General features: G+C 38.6%; 1 protein-coding gene across 1 annotated transcript in view; it reads left to right on the top strand.

The window, feature by feature from the left end:
* CUNH18orf54 (chromosome unknown C18orf54 homolog) overlaps window positions 1-11,719 on the top strand; it is a 27,660-nt gene that overhangs the window by 11,366 nt on the left and 4,575 nt on the right. The window contains exons 5-6 of the mRNA XM_007935534.1: window positions 3,488-3,619; window positions 5,367-5,437. Of these exons, the coding sequence (XP_007933725.1) occupies window positions 3,488-3,619; window positions 5,367-5,437 (203 nt within the window). The remainder of the gene's footprint in view (window positions 1-3,487; window positions 3,620-5,366; window positions 5,438-11,719) is intronic.

The raw sequence follows: 11,719 nt of genomic DNA, 5'->3' as shown, positions 1-11,719 counted from the left end.
TTTGGGTGAAACTTTACAGAGAAAATTAGTTTTCCATTCAATAAATTAGACATATTTTGTTTTGTGACATCAGTCCTCCCATATAATAGCACTTTTCCCACTTTCTCTCTGGGTTCCCTGTTCCCATTTGTCCTTCTTTCTTGACCTCTGAGCTTTGTTTTTGGGCAAATGCTACTCTTTTGGTATCGTATGGTTGATTGTTCTGAGGATTATGTTCCACACAGATGTTATTGTTCACTTTATAATAAGAGCTCTGGTGGCACAGTGCCTAAGGCATTTAACTGCTAACCAGAAGGTTGGAGGTTCAAACCCACCAACTGCTCCATAGAAGGAAGTTGGGGCAATCTAGGAGGATGGAGCAATCTACTTCTGTAAAGATTTACCATCTTAGAAACCTAATAGGGGTTACTATGAGTCGGAATCAACTCGATGGCAGTGAGTTTGGTTTTCTTTGGTCTGTTTCACTGAAAGGTGATCCTTGAAGGTGAGTTCAGTTCCAGGTTTGATGGATGTCTGAGGGTGATAGTCTTGGGGTTCCACTATTCTCTATCAGACCAGTAAATCTGGTCTTCTATTAGAACAGTTGGTTGTCATAGCCAGGCACCATCTAGTTCTTCTGGTCTCAGGCTAGTAGAGGCTGTGGTTTTTGTGGTCCATTAGTCTTTTGGACTAATTGTTTCCTTGAGTCTTTGAATGTCTTTACTCTTCTTTGCCTTGAATAGGGAGAGGGCAATAGTTACACCTTAGATGGCTGCTCACAAGCTTGTAAGACCCCTGTTGCTACTCAAAAAATAGGATGGAGAACAAAGTAGGATGGAGAATGAGCCCAGTGACTCACTCTCTCAAGGAATTTGGCTATGGCTGAGAAGTTTTCATAACTGTGCCCCCTGTATGCTTGGCTGTATTTGCAGCACTTACAAACACATAAGTAGAAGTAGCCTCTGCAAAACCTGTTTATAATCATGAGTGTAGTTCGTTTGCCCATAGCTCTTCAGCTTGCATGTCTATCTGTGTACCCACTTGACGATTATTGTTTGTCATTAATGTTAATGAAGGATTGCGTATGTGATAGTATTGCGTTTAGCTGTTGTGCTCCTCCCAGTGTCTTCCTTTGCCTGGGTCATAGTGTGCTTCGCACCATTTCGGTTTAGGAAAGGTTTCACAGGAAGCCTCTATTCTCGGATAGTGGTGGAAACCTGTATAATTCATTGGCATGAGTTACATTCACAGCACTGTGAAATCATCATTACTGTTCATTTTCAGATGTTTTTCATCTCCCCAAACAGAAACTTGATGCCCAGTAAGCAATAGCTCTCCATTTCTCCCTCCTCTTAGCTCCTGGTAACCTCTGGTCTACTTTCTATCTTTCTGAATTTGTCTGTTCTAGATATTTCACACAAGTGAAGACATACAATATACTTGTCCTTTTGTGTCTGTTTCACTCAGCATAATGTTTTTCCAGGTCCATCCGTATTGCAGCATGTATTAGAACATCATTAATTTTTATGACTGAATGATATTTCATTGTTACGTTTCTGCTACCTTTTGCTTATCCATTCATCTTTTGATGGATACTTAGATTGTTTTTACCTTTTGGCTGTTGTGGGCAACGCTGCTGTGAACATTGTACCCCAGTATCTGTTTGAGTCCCTGCTTTCAGCTCTTTCGGTGTATACCTCAGAGTGGAATTGCTAGGTCATATGGTAATCCTTTGTTTAACTTTCTGGGGAACCACCAAACTGTTTTCCTTGTGGCTGCACAATTTTACCTTCTTACCAGCAATGCACAAAAGTTCTATTTTCTCCACATCTTCACCCACACTTAGTTTATGTTTTTTTGATGAAAGCATCCTAGTAGGTGTGAAGTATATATCTCATTGTGGTTTGATTTGTATTTCCCTAACACTACCAGGTTTTAATAGAAAGTCTCAGAACAAATTCAACCACACATGCCAACATTTATTAAACATTCATTAGAGAATGGCACAAAACAGTTTATATAATCCTTTTTGTAGTTTTTTGTCTTTTTCAGGTACTCTGCCTACTAACTTGCATGAAAGGTTTACTTCAGACAGACCTGAAAAATTCTAGAGGCAGGCTTTTGCCACCCAGGGGTTGGCACCAGACAACCAGAACTTCTTGTAAAGCAGTGAATGGCTGAATGCTGGATTATTTACTTATAATACCTCAGTGCTATCTCTAAGGATATAGGGACACAAGCCTAGCTGGATTCTTATATCCCATTTTCTTTATATCCTACTCACACAGTCCATATAATGCATAGAGTAGAGGGTTAGTGAAAAAAGAGGAAGACCCTCAGCAGAATGGATTGAGAGAGTGGCTGCAGCAGTGGGCTCAAGCACAGCAGGGATTGCGAGGCTGGCACAGGGCTGGGCAGTGTTCCCTTCTCTTGTACACGGGGTTGCTATGAGTTGGAACTGACTCAGTGGCACTACCAACAGCAACAGCTACAACATTCATATAATGGTGGGGAATGTCTTTAAAATCTTTTCAGCCATTATACTTACCTTGAGTATTTTTACAAGTGAGAGCCCATTTCTATCATTTCTATGCTAGGCAACAACTTCCTCTAGAATTGAAGTTCAAAAATTTGCTACATATATTACACTGTCTGTGCTAAAATATTTCAGAGTAATTACAGGCATCATAAGAGGCCTGTTTGCCACTGCAGATAGCTATCAGGACACATCAGCTCATTGGAAAGATATAAAAACAATAGGCTGGTAAGACTTTTAAAAAGAAGTTTTAAAATATCCTTTACAGATTCTCTTTAAAGTATCCTGACCACCTAATGTGACTAAGTGCTGTTGCCTTCTTTGGATGCAGGTAAGGTCAGTGCTAATTGAGGTGTGAATGTTACTTAGGTAGCAAGGAATGCATGGCACATGAAGATGTGAACATCCAGCACGCTCTGTGAAAAAATACTTAGAAATGTGCAGGGCATACTGTACCAACAGCAACTCCAATTCTAGTTCTTGCTCAGCTGATAACCAACTTCATTTACATGTCTGAAAAGATCATGCTGGCTTACATGTTCTTGAGGACATTTTCAGTTCTAAAAATCAGTCATCTTAAATACACTAAATGACTTTGTTACAAATGCAAAAAGAGCAAGAACTAGAAAGGATATGCCAAATATCAATAATAATTGTCTCTAAGTAATTTCATCTGGGGACTGGACATGGGGAGGTGACGAGTTATAATTTTGATTTTTCCAAACACTTTATTGACATGTATTATTTGGAAGTTTGCAATAAGCATTCATTAACTTTATATTGTTGTTGTTGTTGTTGTTATTTGCCGTCGAGTCGGCCCTGACTCATAGCGACCCCTCCTTGGGTTTCCGAGGCAGTATCACTACGGAAGTAGGATTGCCCAACCTATATTAGAAAATAATAATAGAAAATAATAACTTTTTTTCCCTGAGTTTACAAGGTTAACCACATGATCATCTATTTTAATCTTAGAGCTGTACTCTTTCTGGAGGCAAACATCATGGTCCTGTTGAAGCCCTGAAACAAATGTTATTTAATCTTCAAGCAGTGCAAGAAAGTTTCAGTCAGAATAAAACCACAGAGCCAACAGAAGGGACTAAGCAAGTAAGCACAAATTCAATTTATGAATTGAGATCTGTGACAGTTTTCTTCCTATAGCTTTTTTAGACCTATTTCTCAATTTATGTTAATAGGCATGCCGCATATGCCTATTAGAACTTTTTTTTTTTTTTTTCGGAAAATAACTTACTCATTTCTAATACTCTTAGATTTCTGCAGTGACTGACCTCTAAATAGATTGTTTATGATTATAAATGTAGCATCCTATTTAGATATGATGGTATCACAACTATAACACAGAAGGATTTTAAGAGTTGTTTCTAATGCCTTAGAAAATTAATCTGTGTGGCCCATTTTCTGGTAGTTGTTGTATTTGAAAAGCGTAGGAAAACCTTTTCAGTATTAGATTTCTGTACTAACTTTGTCATCTGAAATTTACCATGTGTTTGTTGGCTCTTCTGGGTACTCCATCACCATTCCACACTACCATGGAGTGGATTCTGACTCCTGGTGACCTCTAGGACAGAGTAGAACTGCCACATAGAGTTTCCAAGTCTGTAGATCTTTACAGAAGCAGACTACCTAATCTTTCTTTCACTGAGTGGCTGGTGGGTTTGAACTGCTGATGTTCTGATTAGCAGCTGAATGCTTTAACAACTGCACCACCACAGTTCCTCACTGGGAATACCAGGAGCTTTAAAACAAAGCAAAACAAAAACCAAACATCTCTCTCAATTTTTTGCAGATTGCCTTTGCTGGAGTACTCTAACCCTTAGCCAGGGCCTTTACAACTTTGCTTCCTGCTTGCACTGACCTTATTGGTCAGTCAGTGATGAAGCTTATGGTCTTCCACAGTCTTTTCTGATTATGTGTCCTGTCCTTGGCATAATGCGGCTTTCTAAATTTCCCAGTATACATGCTTCTTCTTTTGTTAATTGTGGTGAAAGTATACACACCAAAACATTCATCAACATGTGTGCTTTTGAATGTCTAATTTCCCAAAGAAATTCTTTACCTGGCGTGGTGTTAGGTGATAGATTATATGTCTCATCCTTTTACCTAAGGTGTTTGTGGGTTTTTCTGTTGTTTTACGTATTTGAGCTTTGCTTGCCACTTTTTGGCCCTGAGTGGGCTGTGAGCTGTGTGAAACAGATGAGAACCTTGCCCTTCAGGTAGCCACAGACAGGTCATAACAGGCAATAATTTGCAAATAAGGTTGGTTCCCCTCTGGAACCAGAGACCAGGTTCCTATCCTGGGAATGTGGACTGTGTCTTCAAGACTCGCCGAGTTGAGGAGGGGGTAGAGCAAGGGCAAATAAGAAGGCCACAAAGCTTTCCTGTCGTTTTATGCTGCCTTTTTCTTGATTAGTGTTTGCTTGGTTGCTGTTAACCTTTGACTCTTCCCCAGAGTTCTGATAAAGTTGGTTCTGACAGTTTTGGGTTGTTTCCAGTGTTTCTGTGCAGGGTGGGAGTTTGGAATTATTCAAACATTTTGCTCTCCTTTCCTCTTTTCAAGCTCACTGAGATGTAACCTTGTTCAGTCACAATTTTCAAGCTAAGATTTGATTTTTAATAAACATACACATAGAAGCAAATTTTAGGACAACTGAAAGATGAATCTAAGTAGTACTTGTAGTATTTTTAATGTGCTACTGAAAATTGTTTGCCAGAATTAATACTTTGGAAATGCAGGAAATATTCTTAATATCTTATTCATCACATTTTAAATAGCATTTAAGTTTATGATTATATAATTTCAATATTTCCTTAAATTTGCTGTTTTTAATAATAGATTTCCGAAGATGAATTTTCTAAATTGCAATTGAAGGAAAGTATGATTCCTATTACTAGGTCACTTCAAAAGTAAGTATTCTTTTCTAATTTCTATATATGTTATGGATATAGATCCATTTTAGCCATTCTTTTGATTGAAACTTGAAAGTTGCATGGTGGAATTTTTAAGTTCTTCCAAGAATAGATATACTAGGCATATTTAAGGTCAGTGCAGAGTTCTGTTAAGTCTGTACTATTTCCTATTAAAATCTTTTTAGGACCTAAATAGATACCCTTAGCCTGCAAAAGTATAGTGGATTTGAATGACCCAGAGAGATCCTCTTTTCATTTCTAAATAATAGCAATGATTTGAGATAGTCTGTGTTGGTGGCTATCCCATTCAAGAAATCTGTTTTCATGTATTTCCTCTCAAATAAATATGATAACATTAAATGTATCATTATTTCGCATATCTCCACAGAAATCAATGCTGGACTCAGTGTCCAAGAATAGGGTAAACCCTCAGCTGCTAACTGAAAGGTCAGCTATTTGAACCCACCAGCGGGAGAAAGATGTAGCAATCTGCTTCTGTAATGATTTATAGCCTAGGAAACCCTATGGGGCAGTTCTACCCTATCCTGTAGTATCACTGTGAGTGAAAATCGACTCCATGGCAGTGGGTTTGGTTTTTAAAACTGGCGTTAATCCACATATTTTATTTTTTGAGTTATATTGTTTTAAATAAAAAGCAAGGAGAATCTTTCCTGTAGTCATGGTATTGGTAGAAGAGAAGACTCTCAATTTATGGGTTTGGTTGTGTGAACATGAAGTGCTCTCAGAAGATGGAATAACTGAATTTGGGAAATACTAAGAATAATAATTTTACTATGGCAGCACTCTCTCTCTTGGCTAGAAGTAGAGCTAAACAAGCACTGTCTCCCTTCTATCCTTTCAGAATTTGCATAGGACTCTGTTGTATAACCAAAATCCACTGCCATCAAGTCAGTTCCAACTCATAGCGACCACTGTTGGGTTTCCAAGGCTATCAATCTTTATGGCAGTAGATTGCCTCATCTTCTTCCCACAGTGTAGCTGGTGAGTTTGAACCACTGACCTTCTGGTTAGCAACCAAATGCCTTACCCACTGTGCCACCAGAGCTCCTCTGCTGTGTGAGGAAGTGGAGAATTAGTGAAACATTAGACATGTCAATTGTCACAATATATACATCTTTTTTTTGTTTGTTTGTTTACATAGTTTAAAAAAAGAGATTTAAGTGTGATTTTTTTTTTCTCCCTCTACTTAATTTATGAGAGCAGTGGCAGGGATCTCAAGTAAGCAGAGGGACACAGGCCCAGGGACACAGGCCCCACACCCAAGAGGCAGAAAGCGGAGAGGTTTTGAACAGCTGAAGGAGAAAAACTTGTTTGTCAGTTTGTCATACTGTGGTGGCTTGTGTGTTGCTGTGAGGCTTGAGGCCGTGCCACCAGTATTTCGAATGCCAGCGGGGTTGCACATGGTACACAGATTCCAACTCAATTTATAGACTGAGACAGACTAGGAAGAAGGAAGAGGCCATCTACTTCTCAAAGAATTGGCCAGAAAAAATCTTAATGAATAGCAAAAAAGTACTGTCTGATACTTTATTGCACAACTTTATGAATAGCCCAAAAACATTGTCCAAAACAGTGCAGGAGGATGAGCACTTTAGGTCAGAAGGCTCTCAAAATATGACTTGGAAAGAGCTGCATCGTCAGAATAAAACCAACCTTACTAATACGGATAAAGTAAAGCTTTTAAGACCTCCATTTGCTGGCATGGCACAACTCAAGTTGAGGAGAAACAGCTTCAAACATCCGTTAATAATCGGAATGTGGAATGTATGAAGTATGAATCTAAGAAGGTTGGAAGTTGTCAAAAATGAAATGGAACACATAAAGATTGATATCCTAGGCATTAGTGAGCTGAAATGGACCAGTTTTGGCCATTTTGAATCAGACAGCCAAATGATCTACTATGCCAGGAATGACAATTTGAAGAAAAGTGGCATGGCATTCATCATCACAAAGGATGTTTCATGATTTGTTCTTAAGTACAATGATAGTACAATGTTCTTAAGTCAGTGATAGGAGATTATCCATACACCTACAAGGAAAACCAGTTAACACTACTGTTATTCAGATTTATGCACCAACCAACAAAGCCAAAGATGAGGAAATTGAAGATTTTTATCAACTTCTGTAGTCTGAAATTGACTGAAGGTGCAATCAAGATGTGTAAATTATCACTGGTGACTAGAATGCAAAAGTTGGAAACAAAGAAGAATCACCAGTAGTTGGAAAATTTGGCCTTGGTGACAGAAATAACTCTGGAGATCACATGATAGAATTTTGCAAGACCAACGTCTTATTCATTGCAAATAACTTTTTTCAACAACACAAATAGTGACTATACATGTGGACTTTGCCAGATGGAGTACACAGGAATCAGATTGACTACATCTGTGGCAAGAGGCAATGGAACAGCTTAATATAATATCTTCAGCCAAAACCAGGCCAGGGGCTGATTGTGGAACAGACCATCAACTGCTCATATGCAAGTTCAACTTGAAGTTGAAAACAATTAAAACGAGTCCACAAGAGCCAAAATTTGACCCTGCATATATCCCTCTTGAATTTAGAGACCATCTAAAGAATAGAATTGATGCGTTGAATACCAGTGACCAAAAACCAGAAGAATTGTGGGATGACATCAAAAACATGATCCATGAAGAAAGCAAGAGGTCATTAAAAAGACGAGAAAAGAAGAGAAGACCAAACTGGATGTCAGAAGAGACTCTGAAACTTGCCGTTGAGCAGAGAGTAGTAAAGGAGATAGAAGAAATGACAAGATAAAAGAGCTGAACAGAAGGTTTCAAAGAGCAGCTCGAGCAGACAAAGCCAATTACTATAATGAAATGTGCAAAAACCTGGAGTTAGAAAACCAAAAGGGAAGAACACACTTAGCATTTCTCAAGCTGAAAGAACTGAGAAGAAAATTTAAGGCTCGAGTTGCAATATTGAAAGATTCTATGGGCAAAATATTGAATGATGCAGGAAGCCTCAAAAGAAGATGGAAGGAATACACAGAGTCACTATACCAAAAAGAACTGGTCGATCTTCATCCATTTCAGGAGGTGGCATATGTTCAAGAACCAGTGGTATTGAAGGAAGAAGGCAAAGCTGCACTGAAGGAATTGGTAAAGAACAAGGCTTCAGGGATTGATGGAATACCCATTGAAGTGTTTCAACAAACGGATGCCCCACTGGAGGCACTCACTTGGTTATGCCAAAAGATTTGGAAGACAGCTACCTGGCCAACTGACTGGAAGAGTTCCATATTTGTACCCATTCCAAAGAAAGTTGATCCCACAGAATGTGGAAATTATCAAACAGTATCATTAATATCACATGCAAGTAAAATCTTAATGAAGATAATTGAAAAACGTTTGCAGCAGTATATTGACAGAGAACTTCCAGAGTTGCAAGCTGGATTCAGAAAAGGACATGGAACAAGGGATATCGTTGTTGATGTCAGATGGATCTTGGCTGAAAGCAAAGAATACCAGAAAAATGTTTACTTGTGTTTTATTGATTATGTAAAAGCATTTGATTGTGTGGATCATAATAAATTGTAGATAACACTGAGAAGAATGGGGATTCCGGAACACTTAATTGTACTCATGAGGAACCTGTACATTGACCAAGAGGCTGTCATTCAAACAGAACAAGGGGACACTGCATGGTTTAAAATCAAGAAGGGAGTGCGTCAGGGTTGTATTCTTTCCCCGTATTTATTCAATCTGTATGCTGAGCAAATAATCCAAGAAGCTGGATTATGTGAAGAAGAACGTGGCATCAAGATTGAAGAAAGAATCATTAACAACCTGTGATACATTGATGATACAACTTTGCTTGCTGAAAGTGAGGATGACTTGAAGCACTTACTGATGAAGATTGAAGACTACAGTCTGCAGTATGGATTACATCTCATTATTAAAAAAAACAAATATCCTCTCAACTGGACCAATAAGCAACATCACGATAAATGGAGAAAAGATTGGAGTTGTCAAAGACTTCACATTTTTTGGTTTGACACCAATGGAAGCAGCAGTCAGGACATCAGACAATGTACAACACTGGGCAAGATGGCTGCATAGGACCCCTTTGAAGTGCTGAGGAGCAGAGATACCTCCTTGAGGACTAAGGTGGGCCTGACACAAGCCATGATATTTTCAGTCACCTCATATGCATGTGAGAGCTGGACAATGAATAAGGAAGACCGAAGAACAATTGATGCTTTTGAGTTGTGGTGCTGACAAAGAATGCTGAAAACAAAACAAAAAAAACAAACCCACTGACATGGAGTCAGATCCGACTCATAGTGACCCCTCCTTGGGTTTCCGAGACAGTATTACTATGGAAGTAGATTGCCTAACCTTCCTTCCGAGGAGTGGCTGGTGGGTTTGAACCTCTAGCCTTCTGGTTAGTAGTCACGTGCCTTAGGCACTACGCCACCAGAACTCACACAAGTACCATGGACTGCTAAAAAACTAACAAATCTGTCCTGGAGGAAGTGCAGCCGGTATGCTCCTTGGAAGCAAGAATGGGCAGACTTTGTCTCACCTACTTTGGTCATGTTATCAGAAGGGACCATTCCCTGCAGAGGGATGACATGCTTGGTAAGGTGGAAGGTCAGTGAAAGAGGGAAAGGCCCTCAACAGGATAGATTGACACAGTGGCTGCGGCAATGGGCTCAAGTATAGGAAGGATCATGGACCTGGCACGGAACCAGTCAGTGTTTTGTTCTGCTGGGCTTAGGGTCTCTATGAGTTGGAGATGACTCGGCAGCACCTAATAACAACAACAACTTAATTTATAATCATCTTATTGAAAAACGTCTCTTTGTAGCTTGCCATAGTTCTTGGATATAGTGTTCCCTACTTGTTAGGATTTAGTGAATGATCGTGATTTAATGAGCATTAACCAAAGGCTAGTTTTCTCTGTGATTTTGAGTATAATTCATTTGATCTTCATAATCCTATGATGTAAGTACTATTATATTCATCACAGAGATGAGAGAACTGGCATGGTGAATAACGTAATTTGCCCAAGGTTACATTGTAAGCAAGAGGTAGCAATGGGATTCAAGCCAGGCCCTTGGATTCTAAAGCCTGTATTGCTGATCACTGTGTTCCTAACTTGATAGTGGTGAGTGGCCCATTTCAACTAGGTGCAGGGCCTCAATTGACCACCTAGGTTAAATACTACGTTTTGCTTTTAAAATTCAAAGCAGATGGCCTTTGCTTTTCCACTGCTCTTAAAAGCATTTATATTGAACTGTGTCGCAGACCTAAATGTGTTTTCTGAGTTAAAGCACATACCCTGGAAGATGTTTTTAATTGGTAAAAATGAACATTGGACCTTAAGTAATTAAATCATCACAAAAATTAATAGTGATCCGTAGGTTCTTTAACTGTTTGCTAGAATTTTGTTATACGATGAATAGTATTGCCTACATATAGAATTCCATTTTCAGGGGAAGCAAAACTCATGTTTTGTTACATTGGCTTTTAGCCGTTCATTTTGCTGGATTACCTAAAACAGTCTTAATTTAGCTTTTATTTTATATTTCACAATTATTAGTAGTATTTTGGGAGCTCTGGTAGCGTAGTACCTAAGGCATTTGACTGCTAACCAGAAGGCTGGTGGTTTAAACCCACCAGCCACTCCTCGGAAGGAAGTTTGGGCAATCTACTTCCATAGTGATACTGCCTCAGAAACCCAAGGAGGGGTTGCTATGAGTTGGGTCCGACTTGATGGCACATAACAACAGCAGCATTAGTATTATTACTTTATTATAAAGGAACAATAAGTTTTGACTTAGAAAAGCCTTTCCCCCCATTATTTTTAGTTCGTAGATTAACTGTTTTAAGGACAATTTGAAATTAAAAACTCAGTCTCAGAATTCTTCTTTCTAGACTGCAAAATGTTCTAGACAGACACATGGGCATTCTTTCATATTTTAAAATAGCTTCGTCAAAAGCTACAATTCAACTTTGAGTGCTTTAATGACCTTTCCTCAAGTGAAGTCTTGTAATCATGTTTCTCCCCTTTTCCTTAAATAACAGTTTTTGTTTTTAACATTTTGGATGGCTAATTAGTTTTATTTTTCCTACTTTTACCTATTTGCCTAAGAAGTTTAGATTTTCACAGTTTTTTAATCACAGAAATCTTAATGTATGTGGAATTCAGTTTAGAGAGATTCCTAAGAATGCTTTGCATGGGATTTTAGATAATATTTAGAAAATAAAATTTTCACTGTATATGTATATA

This window comes from Orycteropus afer, unplaced genomic scaffold (assembly GCF_000298275.1).
Source record: "Orycteropus afer afer isolate SDZICR_OR568_19922 unplaced genomic scaffold, OryAfe1.0 scaffold00029, whole genome shotgun sequence".
Classification (NCBI taxonomy): domain Eukaryota; kingdom Metazoa; phylum Chordata; class Mammalia; order Tubulidentata; family Orycteropodidae; genus Orycteropus; species Orycteropus afer.
This window is presented reverse-complemented; position numbering and strand designations above follow the sequence as displayed.